General features: G+C 31.5%; 3 protein-coding genes across 5 annotated transcripts; 2 read left to right on the plus strand and 1 right to left on the minus strand.

Annotated features, from left to right (window-relative positions):
• The first annotated feature begins 4500 nt into the window (after nucleotides 1-4500).
• LOC108745184 lies at nucleotides 4501-15037 on the plus strand. The gene is made up of 3 exons (XM_018481307.2): nucleotides 4501-4846; nucleotides 12113-12229; nucleotides 14535-15037. Exons 1-3 carry the CDS (start codon nucleotides 4829-4831, stop codon nucleotides 14670-14672), a joined length of 273 nt encoding a protein of 90 aa, XP_018336809.1. The 5' UTR covers nucleotides 4501-4828; the 3' UTR covers nucleotides 14673-15037.
• Nucleotides 15038-15101: 64 nt separating this feature from the next.
• LOC108745160 lies at nucleotides 15102-16139 on the minus strand. 2 transcript variants are annotated; one of them, XM_018481261.2, is made up of 3 exons: nucleotides 15757-16139; nucleotides 15451-15705; nucleotides 15102-15348 (listed from the first exon to the last, which is right to left on the minus strand). In XM_018481261.2, the coding sequence occupies exons 1-3, from the start codon at nucleotides 15845-15847 to the stop codon at nucleotides 15326-15328; spliced, it is 369 nt and encodes a 122-aa protein (XP_018336763.1). In that variant the 5' UTR covers nucleotides 15848-16139; the 3' UTR covers nucleotides 15102-15325. The 2 variants fall into 2 exon arrangements, 1 of the variants encoding a protein (XP_018336763.1); XR_001939066.2 differs by having other exon boundaries at nucleotides 15112-15348; nucleotides 15402-15705.
• Nucleotides 16140-16996: 857 nt separating this feature from the next.
• Nucleotides 16997-22190, plus strand: LOC108745186 (peroxisome assembly factor 2). Of its 2 annotated transcripts, none has more exons than XM_025980883.1 (8): nucleotides 16997-17952; nucleotides 18016-18239; nucleotides 18291-18669; nucleotides 18721-18888; nucleotides 18948-19094; nucleotides 20430-20603; nucleotides 21650-21779; nucleotides 21834-22190. In XM_025980883.1, the coding sequence occupies exons 1-8, from the start codon at nucleotides 17091-17093 to the stop codon at nucleotides 22156-22158; spliced, it is 2409 nt and encodes an 802-aa protein (XP_025836668.1). In that variant the 5' UTR covers nucleotides 16997-17090; the 3' UTR covers nucleotides 22159-22190. The 2 variants fall into 2 exon arrangements, with proteins under 2 accessions (XP_025836668.1, XP_025836669.1); XM_025980884.1 differs by having other exon boundaries at nucleotides 16998-17952; nucleotides 21863-22017.
• Nucleotides 22191-23621: the final 1431 nt, after the last annotated feature.

Consider the following 23621-nt stretch of genomic DNA (forward strand, 5'->3'; position numbering starts at 1 on the left):
ATCCGATCTCACGTGTTGTTATTCGCCGGTTCACATCAACTAATGCCTTTATCGCGTCTTTATCAGCTTCAACCGGCCTTTCCGAACGTGGTGCATCTTCGACATCAAAATTGCCGGATCGAAATTTAGCGAACCAGTTCTGGCACTGGCGTACTGTCAACACACCTTCTCCATACACATCAGTCAATTTCTTTCTGGCTTGAACAGCATTTTTACCCTTTCTGTAGTAAAACAGTAAGATATGTCGAAAATGCTGCTTATCGCTCTCCATATTTAAAAGGGCACCAACCAAAAACTACTGCGTAGAATTAATTGGAATTTTTCACACATAAGCCTTGCTGTATGAGCTCTCAAAGCATATAAAAATTATACGGCTTAAATGTGAAGTTGGGTGCAAAAGAATACAATTAAATCCTCTGTTGGGAAAAAACGAAATGACTTTCCAAACAACCCTATAGTTAAGATTATGTATATAGCTGTATAAAATTTTAAAATTATTTTAGAGTTTTACACTAAAACTTCAAAACTAACTTATCAAAAGGCAGGTTTATGTTTGCAAGAGCAGTGGTATAGTGGGAAAAAGCCTTGACCGCTGTTGTTATATCTAATGTATCATTTATTTTCTGCAATTGTCTGTGTGCAAACCTGTCGAATATACAATTTATTCTTGAGAGCTATAAAATCCTTTTGGCTGAATTTACCATAATAATTAACAACTTAATGGGTTAGTCGGCTGAATTTATAATCGTTTTTAGGATTCTACACCTGCAGGAGATTATTCATACGCCAAATATTAAAGAATAATTTATTTAACCGTTGTGGTTTTTCCATGAAAGTATGTTAGAATTAGAGATGTGATTTATTTGAAATACTTGCATTTAAATGCAAATACAAAATAAAAAATACCTATTTTTATCTAGCATTTAAATACGTTTTTGGGAAAAACATTTTGTATTTTATTTAAAATACTTTTGCAAACTTATTTTGTGTTTGTAAAATGCTCCTAAAAAACTCCTTGGAAATGGATAATCTATAATGTTGGATTCGGATTCAGTGTAATTGTCCATAGAATTTTGAAGTGAAAATTGATATCAGCACCACTTTTCGTAACTTTAGGAAGGAACTACGAAATTCGATGAACCATTACAAAACAGCCCGCAAAACAATATCGAATTGATATACGCCAGCTCTGTAAAACTGAAAACTACAAGATATTGTGCTAATAAATGCGTATAATACAAAATTCTTAGAAAACGATTCGAAAAACATCACTTATTAGATGAACCCAAAGTTAAAGAAATGGATTCTATTTCTTTCTCTTATTACAATTTGTAAAAGATCGGAAACAAATATTGTTGTAAATATTTTGATATAAAATGATTGATGTTGATTTTACATCAATAAAGTTATTTGCAACCCTATCTTGGCTCTCATCTTTCACGTTAAACAAACTATTTTGGTATCTGTGTTTTTTTCCAATTAAAACGGATGACAAAGGCAAATAAGGAAGTATATAGAAGAATTATTTGTGGATGAACTAAAACATAGAAACAATATATTTCAATCACTTTAAATAGAAAAATATGAATCATACTTAATCTTCGCAACTGGTGATATAATGCAAACACCACTATGAGTCTAGAAAAACTCTAATATTTAATGAATGAACAAATGCGTGTAAGGTTTTCTTAAAAAATATTTTACACTTAAGTAAATATAGAAAATTACTTAAATAGGTACTACAAAAAAGTATTTATTTGAAAAGAATATTTTAAAAATGCATATTTTGCATTTAGTTATTTTCGTTGGTTGTACTTAAACAATTAGCATGTCTAAGCATGTAGCATACTTAATTATTTCTTTCGCAATTATAATAGCTCGCATGCATTACATATTACATTACGAAATGTGAAATTAAAACTTTTGTTTTTCTATATTTATTGGGACGAGAGACCCTCTGGAAGCTTGGAGCCCTAGTGTACTACCACTGCTCTGTTTCAGCCACTATTTGAAGCTCCCCACATAACCTACCACGTTTTATTCTTGGGCCCTACACAATCTTTTTAACAATTGAAATGAAATATTCATTTTAGTTCTTTTATTATTTGAAGTCATTTAGGCTAGTGTCTATTAAGCTTTTAGACATTTAAATACGATGTAAAGCAGAATGTTGTAGCAACCGGATTTCGTTAATTGCCGTTATTTCTATCTGTTTAATTGGCTATTAAAGATTTAATTTCAAGCTTGTAGTAGTATTTAAAGTATATTAGTCCTATTTTAATACAGTTTTCAGTGAATGAAAACATGATACGTAGTAAATGATATTGTCTCTAGTAACGCTCAGCTCCAATTTTTGTGAATTCTATCTCATGCAGATACAGATGGTAATAAAGCTGTAGATTCAGTGGCCTGTACTGTTATTTCTAATAAGCTTCCTAACTTTTTTAAAATGCTTTTTCCGGATCGTTTTTCTAAATGAGATTTTATTATTAAAAATGTAAATAGTAAACAATACGTAGCAGATTTTCTGGCTATATTGATCCATTAGAAATAAAGTTTTAACCACGTCTTTCTTTACTGCTAATGTGAACTATCCATGCGGTTAAAAGTTCTCTCAAAAAATTAGGAGCGCAAAATTTGCAAAATCTTCAAAAACCGTCAATTTTTTATATAGAGGTATCACCTCTCTGCCACATACTGACCGTTGCACCACGCAAAGTTCCGAACTATTGTATCCTGCAGGAAATGAGCGGTAAATCGGTCGATGGGTCGACCCGCTGAGAAACGTTCAAGTTGAGCGGCTCGGTATGGTTCACGTTCAGAATAGCCTCTTTTACAGGCATATAGTTTATGGACAACCATAACAATCCAATATAAGTACCTCATAACGAGTTTATTGTCAACCGCAATACTAACTAGCTTTATTAATCAATTAATTATGGTTCCTAGTATTTTTAAATTAATTTATTTCATATAAAGTGGTCTAAAAAGTACGAAATATGCTCATTGCGGCCAAACTGTAAGCTTAATTGAAAAATTTTGCAAACAAAACATGTTCCCTATTTTAATACAAGATCGTCTGTCTTATCCAAATTTGATTTCCTTTACAGAGTGTTCAAAAATACAAAAGTAAGGTTTTATTTAAATGCTAGCCATGTGAAATATGGTTCCAATCGAAAAAAGTTATAGGAAAAAATAGCTTAGAATGACAAAATATGGGGTTATACAAAAAATCGCGGCGATATTCAAATGTTTTTTGAAGTGAAACTTTTTTGGGTTCGATGAGAGTAATATCTCAAGGCCATGAAACAACACGTTTTGTAACGTTTTGTTTCGCGAAGCGATGAGCTATGACGATGGAAAAGCGCGCATGCGCATATCGATATATACAGTCAGCAGTGAGTGGCATCTCATATATTATAGTATAATGTATATTTACTATACTATAGAGCTAAATTAATTTTTTTGTTATATTTGAGCAGTTATATACATTAAATGTTTATTTAACAACAAATAATATTTATTTAAGAGTATTATTATGTATTAATTCTAATTCCTTGTAGATCTAGCATTTAAATACGTTTTTGGGAAAAACATTTTGTATTTTATTTAAAATACTTTTGCAAACTTATTTTGTGTTTGTAAAATGCTATAAATAGTACATTTTTAAATTAATGATTACAAAAACAATATTAATATAAATAGGAATGCTGCATATAATAAAAATGAACACGTGTTCTGAAAGGAAATATAAACTATTCTGCACGATACCGACAAATGATAATTAATACATTTAGTCAAATTGTGGGTGTCAAGAGAACGGAAAATTATTAAGGATCATTGCAAAAAAGTGCAAAAGCGAATGTTATGAACTTAAAGAGCGCTGACTAACCAAAAAAACGNTTGGTAAAACAAGTAACAAAAAATACTCTAAAATGTATCTTGTTACGTTATGTAAGGTTAGGTAATACTTTGTAGAACACTAAATAATTGCTTTTAGATGGGCAACCCAAGTTGCTCAAAAATCATCACAGTAAATAAGGAATAAACTTAATGCAAATACATGTATTTATGTGCGTGCGTAGAAAAAAATTTAATGTCAGATATGTATTGTATCTAAATTCCAATTCGGTGGAACGGTTGCCCAGAGTTCAGATAAAATTGACCTCCTACTATTAGGAAGGCTGTAGGTGTACATGTGAATTTTTTTATTTATGTACATATTGGAAAGGGGCACATGAACAACAAACATTTCTTATTACAAAATACGAATTCTTCATAAAATAAACATATTTTTTAGCAACTGAAAAGAGATAAGAGTGATTACATTCGAAAGTTTTATTGGTCAAACTAATTAGTTTACCTTGCGAATGTCTCTAATTTTATCATTATTCATTTACGAAGTCCTTTTGATAGTTTTCAAATGTTTACATAAGAAGGGAAATTTTTAAAAGTACATCGAACGCTGTATGTAGTTATAATTAAAACTAATTAAACCATAATCAACCGGTTGGTATGCGCGAGGTAAAGAGTTGATAGTAACACAAAATAACAAAAACGAAAAAAACGATCAGTGTTGTAAACGATGTTGGCGTTTCTTTAATTTTATTTACTTCCTGATAGACTGGTATGCAGACAGCCTAAAGCGTGATCATTCGAACTTTATTCGTACGTAACAAGGGTGATATCACTATAAAATGTACACAAATTCAGTATCGAGCCAATCCAGTTGTCAGTTGTTTTGAGTTTGAAAGTGTAAAGCACGCTAGAAATCCTTATTTCTTGGTAATTTCGTTTATTTCTTCCAACTTGAAGTTTAGATATCGACATGGCGATAATTTCTAAGGTAACTTTTTTTAGTTTATGCATGCTGATCTAAGTTTACTTAGTTCATTTCTTTTTTTCGACGACTTCTGTAAAATTTGTGGTGAACCTAATTTTTAAAGAATCTATACCGTGTATCAGCTTTGAGAAGATAGTTTTAGTTTCTTAGAATATGAACATCTGCAATAATCTAATTTTTCAAAGTTTTAGTTAATTTTTTTAAAACAGACTGAACTCTTTAATTCTTTTTTAAATGTTATGAAATATTTTCAGAAAAATACTTTTCGTTTTCTCAGTTTTCAAGTTAATTGAATGTAAGTCAAGTACAAATTTTTTAAATTTAGTTTTAGTTTTACGTACCTACAATGGTTATAAACTTTTATATTGCAACTTCGGAAGAAATACGAAGGTATATCAATCTGATGGAGTTTTTATATTACAAGTTAGTTGCATTTTTAACATTTACAATTCTCTACAATCCACACAATTTAGAAACTGGATAAAGATTATATTATATTAACAATAAGAAAGGTTCGTTTTAAAGCTTTGATATAATATGTCATCGACGTTACTAACGCAGAAAATAAGAAAAGCGCCTTTCTATTGAACTGTTTATGTTTAAATTTGCTAAATTTTGTATTTTTATTATGTGGCAAAGTTGAATAACACGTGTTATAAAGATATTGCAAAACAACTACCACATTTGAAACAAACATTCAAAAATCTGATCGAATTTTAGAAACAGATATAGAAATTCAAAAATTAGAATTAATGGGATAATTTTAAATGCGTTCAGTTTACTTCGCATTAACTTACCATTTCCTCAATTAAAAAAGATTTCAATAACGATGTATAAAAAATAAATAACGAAAAAGTGCATATCAAAATTATTACCGTGCACAAAAACATAATATGTAAATAAATTTTGACAATATACAGATAAAGTGCGAAGTTTTGCAAAAAAATATGCAGAAACTTAAACAATTAAGATTTATCAACAAATGTGCCAACTAAAAAATAAAACAGTCTGCGTGACCTGGTTAGCTGATCCCAATGATGAACTTTACAATTCAACTAACTAACTTCCTACAATAACGAGTTGTTTATTTATAAATTGATTGTTACAAAAAAAATTTCTTCAAGAAAAACCCTTCGCTGTTAAAAATTCTCCCTTCCACAAAATATTTTAGAAAAATTATCCGTAAGTAATAAATTTACGTATATTATTAATTATAAACTCAGTTGAATAAATAATCCGGATTATGACTATCTCAAGTCCACAGTTCAATAAAAAGGCAGAACTTTTCACCAATTAAAATTACGATAACGAAATGGACAACCCGGCCATGTGCAATATGTTTATGTCATTAAACACAATGTATTAATATACTGCTGTTCCTTATTTTGAACAAAAATTCTAAATATACATTCCTGATTTTTATACCAAGTCGTAATTTATTTTACTAACTGTAAATATATAAATGTTATAAACAGACACTTAACTTTTCTACATTTCATAGTGTAACCTTTCTTACATATGTATGTAGATACATGGATATTATAATAATTATTTTGTTGCAAAAAGTAAAAACTAATTCCTAAATATGATATCTAATGTTAACAAAAGTATATACTTTCAATTGTTTAATTCATTTACAATACCTGTAGTTATTGATGAATATGTTACTGCTTACTTACGTAGGTGGAGAATTTTATTCGGGAATTACTAAAAATGGCGTAATGAACGTCACCTGCAGAATATTGCTACTTTTGTGGGATTCAGAAATGTTAGACAAGGTTCATATGTACATTGACGAACTGAACCCATAGTGTAACTACCCCTACGTGATTGACACGTAACCAAACAGTTCTTTGGACCTTGTCGAATATTCTGCAGATGGCGATCATTACGCTGTTCGTAGTCATTCATAAAACGCTGTTTAAAGGCAGCAGGTAGGGCTGGTCTGTGTTCTGTCGGAATTGTCTTCGATGTGCTGACGAGACCCAATGAGATCGAAACCGCTAAACCATGTCTGACACCATTAACAATCTTTTTCCAATTTCTAAATTAACCGCTCGCGAGCGTAGAAATGACTTCTTTTTATTGAAGGCGACTCGACTCTGCGCTATCCACTGCTTTATATCTCTACCACTCCTTCCGTCCTGAATTATCTGACTTTCTAGATACTTAAAATCAGCTACTTCTTCCAATCTTTCGTCTCCTATCTTTACATTCGCTCTTTTCCTACTTTTTCTTCCCTCGTATACCAGTATTTTTGTTTTACTTTTATTCTCATACAACATATACTGTTTTTTCAATACAAAAGCAAAATACAGTAAAAACGTCAAAACGAAAACAAAAATCCTACTAAGGCTATAACGAAACAGTTACATGCGAGTTCTCAAACGTCCATCCTTTAATTCACATTTGTTTATAAAATAAGTTACTTGTTTAGTGTGTTGTTATGTTAAGTGAATATAAGGATATTACTTAGTATCCTGCGAAATGTAGGTACAGCCTAACTTTTTTTTGCTCGCTGTGATGTCGAGCTGGATGAATATTAGAATGCGGTACATATATTGATTAATAGCAATAAATAACCTACATACATATATTAATCGATGAACGATTATAAATGTTATTTACATTAGGTTTACGGTGTCTACTTCATGTTATGATGATTGACGTTCGTTTTATATTATATTCACTAAAACAACTAAGTTTAATTCTTTTGATTTACATGTAGGTGCAAGCTGGCCTTTGCCTCCCTCTCCCCCATCTCCCCTGCTTTGATATAGATTCTTTCTCAATAAAAATTCTCAACATTCACTAATTGCAACCAGACTATTGGGGAGTAACTTATAAACTCAATTGTTGTACGATACAGGAACTTACGTGTATGACCATAGTTACGGTCGCCGATCGTCCTGCATTGCGAAGGACGCCCTCCTTTTATTGTTTGTTGTCCTGTGCTATGTTAAGACCCTCTGCAATGCGCAAAATGTCCTGAATTTTACCACAGTGTAAAAGTAAAAGCAATTAAACATTTTCAGTTGCTCTTATATTAACAACCAATTATATTTTACGAGTAAAAGTAGATAATATTACTTTACAGTCAAAGTAAATAATGTAGATATTATGTGTAGGTACTATCTTCTCAATTTAGAAAAAATAATTTAGGGATCGGGACAGAATTAATAAAGTAATCTAGAATCTAGTGATTTTACGAAATACCTAGTAAGACTAGGCTAAAGTAATAAAACACAATAAATTATAGTTTATTTTATATTAAAGGAATAGGTAGAGTTAAGAAAAATATATCCTACTTAAAAGTTGAATAAAATTAAGAAAGAGGTAACCACAACTTTGTTTGGGGATTAAGTCAATTATGGTTGCTGCTTTTGTTAAGTAATGTCGTCGTCTTTTAACTTTATGCGACATTCGACTATATTCATTATTATTATAAATAGTATCGATATAAAGCAGGTAGGTAATTAATTTATCAAAATTTTACACAATTTAGTTAATACAAGCAGATAATGTCCAGCCATTATGTATAATCGCTTATGTCTCATCATTGTCATAAGGTCGTCAGTCCTAAAACTGGTTGGACACGCACCTTCACTCTTTCTTATCCTGAGCTAATCTTCGCATCTCTCTAAAACTAGAACATCCCACATCCTTAACTATTTGCGAACAGTAATCTAATCTAGGTCTACCTCTACCCCTCCTAACTCCCGTTTCTGCCTCTAATATGTTTCTGACTAAACGTTCATGCCTGAGAAGGTGTCCTACTAATCTATCTCGCCTATTTCCTATTGACTTCCATAGAGTCCACTGTTCTCCTACTCTTTCTAACACCTCTTCATTTCTTACCTTTTCTATCCACGTTATCCTCATCATTCGCCTATAATAGCACATTGCGAACTCTTCTAACCTTTTCTTTTCCGCCGCACCCACTGTCCATGTTTCGTACCCGTACAGCGCCGTGCTCCAAACATACACCTTTAACAATCTTTTTTCGAATTTCTAAATTAACCGCTCGCGAGTATCCCTACTACTTCTTCCATCCTGACTTCCTAGACACCTAAAATTAGCCACTTCTTCTAATTTTTGGTCCTTGCATTGTTCTGTCTATAAACAGTACAAACATGTCCTGAATTTCGCTTCAGTGTACAACACTTTATTCTACTGAAAATCTTAATAACAAAAATGTTAGTAACCCTAGCTAATAACATAAGTATAAACGACAAACGCTTGTAGAATTTGTCTCGCACTGTAGTTACTCCTAATGATATAAGGGGTATTGCACTAGTAAAAAAAGTAAACACATAGATAACGTAGGTAAAACTTTACAACAAAGTCGCTAATTGGCATGTATTTGCTTTTATCTTATGATTTAATATGGAAAATGTTTACTTGGCCGTTTCCACTTAAGGAAGAATTGTGATTATTTCATTCTCATGTATATATTCGGTAGTTTTTTAAACTTGAGATAAACGACTACATCAAAACAAATTTTTGCTGTTTACGACTCGATCAGTGTACCTACCTAGTAACGTCCAATATAGGGAAGCAGTTGATTTTAGATTATGTAATACCGATTCCGCTACTTTTTTTTTTCTTAAATTTAAAACTTGTTACGAAATAGATAGTAAACGAGTAAACCCATGAGTATTATAAATTGCTACTTGAAGGTCATTTTTATATTTTTATTTCAATCAGATCACATATCTTATGTGACCTAAATTTTGTTAATTATAAATGCGTGTGTGTATAGCACATAATGAATTAATCGTAAACTAAAATAAATTATTTATATTGCACTACTTTTCAAGATTTGTGACATACAGATATATCCGTATTTACAGTATAAGATAAGATTCTTATTTTTTATTTTATTGACTCAACTGGCATAAAATTCCTTTAAAATAACATACAAGTATTACATTTTAAGCTAATGATAATATATCATTACATGTAGGTACTGCAAATTATATGGAGAAACAAAAAAGTAAAAAAGGTGCCGTGGGACACCTGGTTGGAACGAAGTTCCTTTTACTATATATTATGTATTAAATAACAGACACAAAAAAAAATAAATTAACAATAATAATAAAAAAAATTACATTATAAATTAATTAAATAAAATATAACATATTGTAATGTTCGTGGGTTTAACAAAATTAACCTCTAAGACTGATAACGACAAAAACTATTTATTTACACCAATTATTTCTTAAAGAACTTAAAAACACTATTAAATTATTACTAAACTTAAGTTATGAATTATTCTATTTATTTACACTACTGTTGATATATTACTATTCACTGCGCTATTTACTTCACAGTCATCACTGTCAATTTATTTCTGGATTCACTTCTGCAACGGTCTCTTCCTTTAAATACTCTTTTGTTTACTTTCTGGAACCTTCTGGAAACATCCGAATAGTTTATTTTTTCTTTGAACTGTTTAACTACTTTCCCAGAACGCAGGTACGACACACATTTACAAATACGGTGCACATCAAAAAAGGCGCCCGCGGCTAGTCGGCGAACCGATAAGCCGTTCACCCACACGTGTGCCCGATCGCACACAAACACACTCGTGCTCGCTACAATATTACATTATATTATACGCTGTATGCATGGCTGTAACGTAATATAGCATGTATCGCTATTTTTTGACTGACGAAATCTTACTCTTTTTTCGGCGTACCTCGCATTCGCCAAGTATCTAAAGTATAACGTGCCAAAAGAACATCAAAACTGTTAATTAAACAGAATATCTTATTAAGGAGATGGTTTGTCGTAAAGTTTATTTCAACTTCTCTTCAATCTACAAATTGTGGAATGGGAAACATAATATAATAACTTTTATGTAGAAGGGGGTCCTATTGCGATGCGAGTAGTGCAACCTTCGTCATAAGGGGGCGATGCGCATATTTTAAATACAAAATTATGGAAACAAATACCGCTTTGTATTGAAATGTAAAAACGGCACAAACAGCAAAAGTTGAAGGTAGAACCCTCGTAACAGTTCATTTCAACAATCTTGTTTTCCAAGCCACACTATTAAAAGTAACCTTAATTCTTCCTAATTTTAGCCTCAATAACTCTCATATATTCGCACATTTTCTTACATGCTTCGCCTTTTAATGTGCATCTTTGATTTTTCATGGCTATTCTATTACAATCCCAATCCTTATATATTTTCGACTGAACTTCCGAAAAGGGACATCTTCCGATTTTACTAAATAGTGTAGCTTGGGAGGTGTAGTCGTTTAATGAAACAGGCGAAAATTGTGGTCCTGAAAAAAAAAAAAGGTTTTATAACGTCGTTGGACACATTTGTGCATCTATGTTGAATTAACACTATTGCAGCATCGGATGGTTGACACTATTGTAGCATCCAATGAAGAGTGAGCATTGTGTTAGACTAATTTATATTGAAATATTTACATTCTATTTATACAAAATTGGTTCATATGGGTTTCAGGTAACTTAAAAATAACGTGTAATGGTATTTCAAATTTTAAATTTTGAAGAAACAAATGGTATTACTTTTTCATATACCTATACATTTTTCATTCCAATTTTTATTGTTTTGTTTTGCCTTAAATTTCTTAGAAAAAGAGTTTCACGAAATCCTTCAGTGATTTCCATGGAACACAGTTTAAGAAGCGCTGCATTATAACACAATAATTATCCACTGATCTGTATGAAATGGTTTGGTATAGGCATTAGACTACTGTAGGTACTAAAAGTGCTTTCTAAATAAAGTTTTAGTCTATGCAACTCACCTGAAGTATCTTTAGTGTTGCAAGAAACTTTTGGGCTATTTTTAACTGAAATACAGCTTACGAATGATAGTAATTTATTTATTTTTTTAATAAATATCACCTTGTAAAAAGCGCCTCCAAATTTTGGTGTTTAATAAAATGCCAAAGAAGACCAAAGTACGGTCATTCTCATTTTTTACAAAATATATTCCACAAATACAGTAGAACCTGGTTATAGCGTCGCTCTACGGGCCGGCAATGCTTTTACGTAATACCCGAAGGCCGTTATTAACGTTAAGTTTGCACGATATGAATTTAAAGTCAAACCGAATGTTTCGAAAAAAAATTTTGCACTAAGTATGGGATCCACGTGGAAACTGAAATAAATGCCTATAAAGACATACCTACCTCTTTTAGGTCTTATAGCAAACGTAATTAGTACAACATGAAAATTATGTCATTCTAATTTTTGAATTATATTAATGTACAATTTTTCTTTTTACAGAAAGCTGCTGTAATTTTTATTCTTCTAATCTACGCTGAGTCTGATTTTGCCAAACCTCGACCACAGCCTTATGACAACTCCTTAAATCCCGACATGGTTAAAGAATGTGAAAGCAATGTAAGTGACGATTTAACGTATTAGGGATAGGCAAATAAAAACCTTTAAGGGCTATCCATTTAAGAAAAGAAAAATGTGTTTATTGAGATCTGTAGCAAAACTTGCGATCAGAATAAGGTAAAAAAACATGGGAATGGTGCACATGCATCATATTTTTTTTGTTAAAATCATAAAACACGTTAAATAAGAAAAAATGTTTTAATAACGGAACTAGCCGTGCGAAATGGAATAGATAGTTGATGCGTACAGTAGAAGATTGCTAAAGCATTAACTAACAACAAAGATCTTGAATTGTGTTTGCATTACTGCCCGATAAAAACTAATTGTTTTGTACATAGTGTGCCCAATTAAATCTGCACCATATGGGAAACTTTTTTTTTGAAAAGGTTAGTTTTCATAAAAAGTTCTGCATGGCGTAAAACCCAAAATAAAATAATCAGATATCAGTCTCAACAGATTTGTAGTCATACTAGGTTTGTTGAAAAATGTAAATTTTTCTCAAGAGTAATGTACCTTTATTTTTTACCATCATTATTAAAAAAATTGATTCCAAATGAAAACTACAGTCAGATATTCAATATTATCCTGAGCGGGGACCCACGAGGTCCATTCCTCTCCTTGTGCCACAAGGCTTGCAGTCTCATCAGTTGCGCCACTGCTCTGGTTAATAGCCAAAACGATTTGTATTCCTATTGTATAATATTCAATATGAACGCAATACATGACTCTTGTGTTTATGAGATTTTGAATTAGCATTAACTTTATCATATGTCTCAGAATTTTTTTAATATTAATTCTGCAAGAATAGATATACAGGGGCAAAAGAGTAGTATGCTTAGATTTGCAGATGATATAGCAGTATTAGTATTTAGCAAGAAGGAGTCAGAGATAGCTTTCAATAAAATGAAAGCGGTATTAACAAAACAGAATTGTATGGAAATAAATAAAAGTAAAACAAAACTACTGGTATGCAATGGAAAAAAAAGTAAATAAAGAGCGAATATGAAGATAGTAGACCGAAAATTAGAAGAAGTCGCTTATTTTAGGTATCTAGGAAGTCAGATAAGTCAGGACGGAAGGAGTAGTGGGGATATAAAGTAACAGATAGCGCGGGGTCGAGTCGCCTTTAATAAAAAGAAGTCACTTCTACGTTCGCGAACGATTAATTTGTTAATGGTGTATGTTTGGAGCGTCGCGCTGTACGAAATTGTGTTACCGGAGAATGATGAGGATTACGTGGATAGAGAAGGTTAGAAATGAAGAGGTATTAGAAAGAATAGGAGAAGAAAGGAGTCTATGGAAGTCAATTAAAAATGGCGAGATAGATTGGTAGGACATATTCTCAGGCATGAAAGTCTACTCAGAGACATACTAAAGGCAGAAACAGGAGTTAAGAGGAGTAGAGGTAGACATAGATTAGATTATTGTTCGCAAAATGTTGAGAATGTGGGTTGTTCTAATTTTAGGTAAATGCGAAAATTAGCTCAGGATAGGAAAGAGCGGAGGTGCGTGTGCAACCAGTCTTAGGACTGACGACTTTATGATGAGTATAAAGCAGTACAAACGATAAAAAACATGTCGGATGCCTATGAATAATTAGTCTACACCAGGGTTCTGTTAAAAATGTGGACAAAAGTTTTTGTTGACTGCAAAAATTGATTGTAATTTTTTTATGATAATCTGCAATAAAAATTGCAAGCTGCAAGTCTAACTTCCTCAAAATGGTAACTTCTGCACCAAAATGATGACACACTATACCATAGACCATACTGAAAGCCCGGTAAATTACCCCTTCCCTATAATCTTTTTTTGTAACTTTTTCAACTTTAAATTACTCTAATCGTTTGTTTTAATTGTTTATCTCTCTCATTTATCTGTCTCTTGTTTATGAAAAATTCAGTACCTACCTATCCTTCATTCGAATTATAATTTGTAATGTTTGATTAGTATTTTTCATACACCTACTAAAACATATTATGCTTAGCACTGAAGCTTGACAGCATCACATACCTACCGGAGTACACTACTGATGCACATGCAGTCTCAATACTACTATTATCATACTTGTCCCAACTAAAATCTTAATGAAAACATTTTTGGACGCTATAATCACCATACTAAATTAATAGTACCTATCTGACAAATACGTCTTTTATATGTAATAAGTAGGCAGGCAAATACATAAACTACAAAGTTCATCCCTAAAGGAAGTACCTAATCCTACAGGGACTCCAATTTCCTTTTAAACACAAACAATGCCCAATTATGAATTTAGGTGGTAATTTATGATTTTTTTATGTTATAGAGGAAAGTGGAAGCAATATGTCAACTATGTGCCAAAAGAACAAAGTCAGTAATAGTTTATCCGATGTGCTGTTCAAATGAAGAAGATGTTTACACTTGGTGTTTAAATTACTTAAATTTCGGTTTGTACACATCATAGAAGGGACGCTCAATTTGATAAGTTTTTAATTGTAATAAAACAGTGATCCTGATATGCATATATAGGTATACAAGCGCATTTCATAAAATGCAATTTTTTATAAAAATCACCAAAAATTTATAAACGAACTTTGTATCATATCAATTTTAATAATCTGTAGGATATGTAGTGACAAATCCTTAAAATGTGATGTTTCAACTGTGATAGTTAATTTAGTTAATATTTTTCATGTTAAAACATTTGACGATGCAGTTTTCCTAAATTTTTCATTGTATGTAGGTACAATAAGTATTTATCTAGAATGTTATGAATAATATTTTAAATGATGAATGGCTGTGAATTGTTTTTTAGGTTTAATAAGTATAGGTCTTATAGCAAANAACTTAAAATTTATTTTAACTTAATACATATAAAATTAAAGTGTATGAATATATGTAACATACTAAAATAAACATAAAATCAAACTGATTGAATTTCTGTTACTAAAATATATTTTTTTTAAAATTACTTTATCTTTGAAATATTTAACTGCTGTAATTTAAGTAACTGCTTTGTTATTAAAGTAATATTATACCTTAAAAGATGAAATTTTTTTTGATCCATACTAAATATAATTCTCCTTCCATCAGTCAACTGAATACTAAAATGAATAACTATACCACTTGTACCAAACTTGCTGAAAAACACAAATTTCAATTTTTACATTAATTTTAGGAATATTTTTTCAACCTGTCTAGTAAACTTAAATCTATCTTCCATTTAATGTCAGAAATATCACCTTTCTGATTTGGAATGGTGCATTCCATTGATAAGCTTTGTACAGTCTTTAAAATATTTTCAATGAATTTCAAACCTACTCCATATTCTTGTAATGTGTCTTGAAAATCCCGTGGTTTCAAACGCTGACTAAGTTTGACAAGTTCAATGAATGTGCCACATAAATTGTACAAGCTACTTTTTGTTGTTATTTTCAAAGAAGAAAAGCATTTCTTTATTTCAGAAAAATTATTAGCGTAATTACCATGAAGGGCAACTGAAAAGCTTGAATTAACTATTACTATTTTTTTGTCTTAAAAAATTATACATTTTAAAAAACGAAGTTGTAATTCCTCAGGTAAGTCTTCAGCTTCACCTAAATAAGGGCGAACACTTTTTATAAAATATGAGGAACTCATGTTTACTGGTTTGTTAACACTTCTACTTGTGCTTCCACTATCAACTTTACCACAGTAATTAAGCTAAATTGAGCTAAACCAGCTAAACTAATACAAAATTCTCGATTATCATAGCGTATCTACCGCATACCACCATCTGTTAACTAACTTGTTCTTCTATATGATTATATACAGATAAAAAAGTGATTATCATTATCCTTTTTGACGGATATTCAAAATGTTTGATAATATTAAAAAAAAAATATTTGCAATAATTACAATGACTTCCGAAACTAATGTTTTATAAATCTTTTGTCTATGGTGAGAAGCATAGATTGAGCATAGATAATATGAGAAGTCAATGAGAGGTTAAAAGGTTAAGATCATAGATACGGTCCAATGGAGACATAGACATATAATAATGGACGTGTCTTAGCCGTATGTCGTAATATTTTTTTGGCTAGAAAAGAGTGAGGGAGATGGCGTATGGTTTCGGACTAGTGCTTTTTCTTTCATGACACGCTTACGCACTATCGTGAGAAAGATGGATATTGTCCGAAACTTCGTTCGGTCTCTTTCTTTTGTTGTACCACAATTCTGACCACTAAGGCATGTCCATCAGTATACGTCGATGATTGGAAATATAATACTTAGAATTATTAGTGAATTTCTTTAATCTATGGATATGGTTAAAACCATAGATATATAATAATGGACGTGCCTTAGCCGTATGTCGTTGTAATAATTTCTTGGCTGGAAAAGAGTGAGGGAGATGGCATATGGTTTCGGACTAGTGCTATCTCTTGCATTACACGCTTATGCACTATCGAGAGAGAGATGGATTTTGTCAGAAACTTCGTTCCGTCTCTTTCTTTTGTTGTACCACAATTCTGACTGCTAAGGCATGTCCACTAAACCATCGACGTTTACTAATGGACATGCCTTAGCGGTCAGAATTGTGCTACAACAAAAGAAAGAGAAGGAACGAAGTTTCGAACAATATCCATCTCTCTCACGATAGTGCGTACGCGTGTCATGAAAGAGATAGCAATAGACCGAAACCATACGCCATCTCCCTCACTTTTCGAGCCAAGAAATTATTGCAATGACATACGGCTAAGACACGTCGATTAATATATGTCTATGCACTAAACGACCTTGTCTATGGACATAACCCTTTAAATAATGGTAAATATTTAAAATTGAAGTGTTAATAGCACTAATTGCGTTTGTTTTGGTTTAGTCTATCGTCAAAAAATGAAAAATGTGGATCAAAGTAAAATTACTGTTCTTTATATCGTCACTGCTATTTCAAAAGTACGAGTCCTTCTATTTTCCTTTCTACATGCTATTAGTTTATAATAAAGTTGTTAAGGAAAATAAATCGTACAAAGTTGTGCCAATTCCGTATGATTCGTTTTATTTTTATTTAAAAAAAATTAAAATTGAATATACTGATATTAATAATTGTTTATTAATTAGTGAAAATTGTGTTCACGTTTTAACCAAATGTGTAAAACTGTATAACAGAAAAGTAAGTCGAGTAGTTCTCAGTGTGCCTTATCCGATGAAAAGTAATATTATCTATGTGAATGATTTTTTTTATAACAACTTAAAAAATATTACAAGTGAAGACTTTTTTAAGGTAAAAAAGGCATATGTTAAAGATATTCCAATTGCAGTTGAAGTTGATGTGTCTTTAGTCAGTAGTCCCTATGACCTAAACAATGCAACCATTGATTGTTTATTAAATAATTATTTTAAAACACTCAGACTTGTAAAGGAAAATGATGTGTTAGTTATTAACATTTCTGAGTATGGAGCAGAAAGTTTTTATACCAATTCTAAAATCAATTGTATTAGTGTTGTGTATTTTAAATGTAATGCGGTACATTTAGAAAATAACAGTTCTATAAAAAATTTAGCATTCTGTGTAAATGGTGAAACCAATCTTAAATTAAGTTCAAATGTTCAATGTTTCATACCAATACAAAATAATATAAAATGTGTGGATATTGGTACAGATTGTAAAATTAATGAAAGTCTGATACAATGTTGCCCATACGGATTGGAAGAAAATATGCTAAAAATAGAGAAAGCAATGCGACCCTTTTTAGAAGGAAAATGTTAGTATGCATATATGTCACATGTATTTCAACTGTAATGAAATATATTAATTATATACATAGGCTCTTCCCAAATTCATCCAACGTTTTTACTGATTGGAAAGACTGGATCAGGAGTTGAAGTGATTACATCATCGTTGTCTGTACGTCTTGGATTACATCTGTACAAAATCAACAATTCCGATTTAACAGCAAACATCTACAGTCAAACTGAAACAAAAATTAGAAATACTTTTTTTAAAGCAAAAGCTACAGCACCTTGCATTTTGGCTATTGACCATTTTGAAGTAATAGTAAAATAATTTTACTTTTGTAAATTTTACGTTATAATCTTTTAGAACTTTGGAAAAAATAATGAAGGAGAATTTGACAAACGTATTATAGACTATTTTAAATATGAAGCAAACAGTTTGTTTCTGAATCAAAGTTTACCTGTTATTCTGCTTTGTATTTGTGAAGATAAAAGGCTACCGGCCGTATTATCAAGATTTTTTTTGGAAACATTTGAAATTTCAAGTCTTAAACAAAAAGAAAGAGAACTAAATTTAAAGTGGATTTTACAATATAATAATGTGACGCATAATTGTAATATTGAAAATATTGGAATGAAAACACAAGGATTTTTATTTGATGATTTGAAAATGTTGGTACTGCATGCAAGACGAAAATTAAGTGTAACTGACACAGTTACTGATGATATGTTGGAAGAAACATTAAGTAAAATGTACAAAAAAGTGCATATACTTTTCTAAATGCAATATTTTTTAGAGTTCATGCAAAAAAATTACAGTAAACAGATGGGTACTCCTGACATACCTAAAGTGAATTGGTCAGATATAGGAGGTCTAGAGGAAGTTAAAACAGAAGTTATAAAAACTATTAATTTTCCATTAAAATTTTTGAAGTTATTTCAAAATTCAAATCTAACAAGGTCTGGTTAGTAATAATTTTTTTTTTTATATTTTAAGAAACTTTCTTGTGTTGCGTTGTTTTAGGCATACTTCTTTATGGTCCACCAGGTACTGGTAAAACGTTACTCGCTAAAGCGGTAGCAAATGAGTGTAAATTATGCTTTCTCTCAGTCAAGGGGCCTGAATTACTGAATATGTATGTGGGGCAATCTGAACAGAATATTCGCGAAGGTAATTCACACAAACAAGTTCAAAATATGAATTTCTCAGGTTATTAGTAAAATATGTCTTAAGAAAAACATAATAGTCTATATTTTTGTAATTGTCTTTTAAGTCTTGTTTAGATGTTTGATTCCAACACTGGTTATTTGTAAAATATCAATCTTGAATCATTAGTTTTTTTCCCCCCATATTCTAAGGTGGCGGTGCTTTTGAGTGTAAGGTGTAGTTCTGCTGACGCCTATGGCTACATCCGAGAACCTGACCAAAAAAGCAGTCCTTCCTTCCTCCCCCCCTTAAGATATTCCTATGAATGAATGGCTAAAAGCTAAACTAAAAGAAAAAAAAATTATTCCACTGATTGATTTTAAATCCGGGTCCTTACGCATACAGGAATGTGTTGTAAGCATGGTTGTAACCATTAAATCATTCACATTGCTGCCTAATTATGTTCAAATTATCTATACATATATAATTTCAAATACTCCGTAGTTAATTTATATTTAAAAAGGTTTTTCTTCATCTTTAAACATATACTTCTACCCTAAGTAGCAATGTTCACTAGGTAAAGAAAAATTTGAGCAATATTTATCTGCAGCCCCACTTATTACTTATAGACAACTTGCTATATATCATGTTTCACTTTGAATGTTTCATGAACAGTATACCCCCCCTTTTTAAGAAATATTTAAGAATGAAAGCTGTAGTTAAATCTCCTTTTGTTTTTGGCTTATTTTAATCATTTTTAAGCGTAAATAATCTCACATAAAATAGGATATGATATTTGTTATTATTTCTCGCGAAAAAAAGATCAGAATGCACCAGATTTTGGAAACTGTTTTCGTTTATAGTTTACAGTAGAAATATGTATTAACATATAGACAAAGTAGAAAGAGGAGACTGTGGTTAATATTAATTAAAAAAATGAAAAAGGAAGACACCCCTAATTACCACAAAAAACTTTTTTTAACTTTTATCAACTCGAGACTGATAATGGCAACGTATGAAGTGGGCGAAACACGTGTCCGCTCAAAAAAGTTTTTTGTGGTAATTAGGGGTGATTCTTCCTTTTTCATTTTTTAATTCATATAGACATTTTTCCACTTTCATTGAAATGTATTTTACAAATGAAAAAGTACAATTTGGTATATTAAATTGCAAACAGATCAGTGATTCTAGAAAAATATATAATACTAATAGAATTAATTATAGAATCTTGTAGCTTATCGTAGAAGTTTTCTGCTCGTGTTATCAAATTAGTTTCTTTAACTGTTGCAAAATCATTAAAAGTGCAGTGTATGTACAATATACCTTTTTTATGCTTTATATTAAAATTTTCATGTGAAGTATTTGAAAAGGCTCGTGAAGCATCCCCTTGTATTATTTTCTTCGACGAATTGGACTCATTAGCACCTAATCGGGGTAATTCAGGGGATTCTGGAGGTGTAATGGATCGTATTGTTTCTCAACTACTTGCCGAAATGGATGACCTTGATCGGAGAGGATTTGTATTTGTGATTGGTAAGTAACATGCCTTTAAATTTGGTAAATTTCTGAATGTATAAAAATATGTATTAGGATCGTAAATTTTATCAGTTTTTGTACACTGTTAATGTGATAGAAAGATAAATATCTGCCAATCATAGTTTACTTGTGAAAAAAGTTTTGTAAAGTTAAATTAAAAAATTAATAATGTCTATTAAGTAAAATAGAAATGGTATACCATCCAGTGTTCAATAGAAAAACGTAGCAGTAATAGTGAGAGATGACCACCACCCCTATATACTATACATACATTGCTTTGCAAGTTGACAACACCATAACATTTACTTAGGAATCTCCTGATATTGTGTTCGATCTGTTCATATAATTCGACTATTTGGAATAGTTTTGTATTGATTACCAAAGAAAGTATATTTATTGGATATTTATTGTTATCAGTCCACTATTATTACAGTCCTTTCTTTCTCATTCAATTTAAGTACATACTTTATTTTGTTTTTTTTTGTTCGCGGACCATTTTTTTTCTCGTGTTGCAATTTCGCCGTTCTTGCGTTTCTTTTGTGTTATTTTTTTTACTGCTCGCTATGGACTAGCATTATTTCCTTTGACCACAACAAATTATGAAAAGTTGTTTTTGTAAATGTGCTGTTTTAACACCAGCGGCCTTTTGCCCTTATTTTATACAGGCTTAATCCTTCACTGTCGTCTCTGCGCTGCTGCGCTCTCAGATATGTTGTTATGTAGACGCATTGTAAACACTGGCCAGATATAAAACCAAAAACAGATTGTCAAATTTCATTTTTAAAAATCATTATTTCGAATAAAGTTGATCCCAATTTTTAGCAAGCAAATGCTTGCTCCAGTTGATTAAAACAACGCTGCATTATTAATTGGCGAATCATTAATTTCCCAAAAGTTTGTGTTTAATTATATCAGCATGCACCACACTGTTGTAAATTTATTTGCTGTTTCTTCACTACGACTATTTTAAATTATCTGAAAGTTTTACGGGTTTACTTTATTTTGAGATATATATATCAATTTCTACATCAGTTTTCTTATAGGTGCAACAAATCGTCCCGATTTAATTGATCCTGCATTATTGCGACCAGGCAGATTTGATAAACTTCTGTATGTCGGTCCTTGCTCCGATAATGAATCGCAGCTTAGTGTCTTAAAAGCTTTAACACGAAAGTATGATTATTTTTATATTTTTTAAAAACTGTTGACACGCTTTTGTGTTTTTAGATTTTATTTTTCGAAAACTGTTTGTTTAGAAGAAGTACTTCGTATGTGCCCAGCAAATGTAACAGGGGCAGATTTGTACGGACTCGTTTCTTCTGCTTGGATGTCAGCCGTACGTCGTTATATAACGGAAAAAGAAAATGGTTTGATTAATTTGGGAGATATACTATTTTTTATTTTAATATATACAGTTTATGTTTCCCAACACTGGTNAAAAAATGTAGTCGTTGAGATGGATGATTTCAAAAACGCCATAGGTTCTTTAAAACCATCCTTAAAGTTAGAAGATCTTTTATATTATGAGAATTTGAAAGAAAAATTTACTTAAAAAAGATATATAAAGAATAAATATTTTTACAAGACTAAATAATTGTGATTATCAAATGAATAACAAATGTAGATACTAATATACATAAGTGCTATACACTTAGGCAGATACATTTTTGTTAGCCACTGTTTCAAATATTCCAATACTTACTATTATCTATATGTTCCTTGAAGTTTAAAGATTATTGTTATTATAATTTTACGCAGCTTTTTTTCTATTAAAAGTTGAAACTTAAAATCTTCAAGGATCTTCTGCAAAATGCTGTGGTATCATCATTAGGTTTCACCACGCGATTGAAAATGAAAACTGAAGTTAAAAATCTTTTAATTGTTTATCGGTGGTAAACAACACCCCTTACCTAGTAAGTTACAGATGCCTGTCAGAAACGTAGAAAGTATTACACATATTAATGTCTGATTCCGTTTCTCTAAGATGTAGTGCATATTTCGGTATACACGCTAACACAGTATTGTCACCTTGCGGAACCATGAAGAAACATTTACGTGGTATATGAAGTTATGTAATCATATATCTTGTCATTATTTTGTTTCGCTCGTTTGTTTTTTTTAATTTAGTTTTAATTTCTCTTCCACAATAATCGGTAGACAAAGTTATATATGTCGTCATGATATAAACTAACAAAAAATCACTTATTCTGAAAAGAACCCATACTTGCGTGCGTTGGTGCGGCGGGTGTGCGTACCTCTGACCTAGTTCATTTACACTGTGCCGTGGTTATCGGTGCTTGTAAAAATGATTACATGTGGATTTTAAATTCGAAATATCTGTACGGAATATTTTGAGAGGACCGTGTTGAACGATGTTGATCAATTTATCAAGAAATATTTGGGAAAGTGCATTTGACGATCGGATGGGGTTGTTGTATATGGTGGCGAATCGTCGGTTTTTGTCTCTGTGACGGATGTTTGAAGATGCTTTTCATTTACATTACATATACTGGTTTGAGTTATTCGATGGAGACTGTATTGCTCTGATTGGGAAGCTGCACGCTGAATGAGTGTTCGTTTCTTCTAAGGACTTTAAAAGGGTTGTCACAGGACCATTGTAAATGTTTTTGCGGACCATACTCGGATGCTTGAAAATATTTGTAAAGAAATGTCTTGTTATAGTTGTTGTACATCGTATGATGTGGGTGTAGTGTGCAGTTGTCAGGTAGCAAGAAATTCGCCTGGTAGATAAAGCGATGGATGGGTGGGTGCAAAGACCGAGCGGCATGGCCTAGAGGTTTAGACCATTGCTTAGCATTCGGGAGGACGCCGATTCGATTCCGGGTCCGTCTGCCTTGGTCCAAGTTTTTCTGTGCTTTCCTTGGATCACTTAGGCAAATGCTCAGGCAGTAATATTCCACAGATAATCTTTCATTCTCTTCTGTCTTCATTTCGTCCGTCTCATCTTTCTCACCCGAACCACCACCCACCCATTCCCACGATTCCTGAAAGCAG

The sequence above is a fragment of the Agrilus planipennis genome, unplaced genomic scaffold (assembly GCF_000699045.2).
Source record: "Agrilus planipennis isolate EAB-ADULT unplaced genomic scaffold, Apla_2.0 scaffold4, whole genome shotgun sequence".
Lineage (NCBI taxonomy): Eukaryota > Metazoa > Arthropoda > Insecta > Coleoptera > Buprestidae > Agrilus > Agrilus planipennis.

Excerpts from the sequence above, each read along its gene's own strand:
- LOC108745160 (XM_018481261.2), bottom strand. The coding sequence starts at position 15,847 with ATGAGTTCCTCATATTTTATAAAAAGTGTTCGCCCTTATTTAGGTGAA. Across the intron at positions 15,706-15,756 it reads ACAACTTCGTTTTTTAAAAT|TTGCCCTTCATGGTAATTAC; the intron begins GTATAATTTTTT and ends CAAGCTTTTCAG. Across the intron at positions 15,349-15,450 it reads CACCATTCCAAATCAGAAAG|CAAGTTTGGTACAAGTGGTA; the intron begins GTGATATTTCTG and ends TGTGTTTTTCAG.
- LOC108745184 (XM_018481307.2), top strand. Across the intron at positions 12,230-14,534 it reads TTAAAGAATGTGAAAGCAAT|AGGAAAGTGGAAGCAATATG; the intron begins GTAAGTGACGAT and ends TTTATGTTATAG.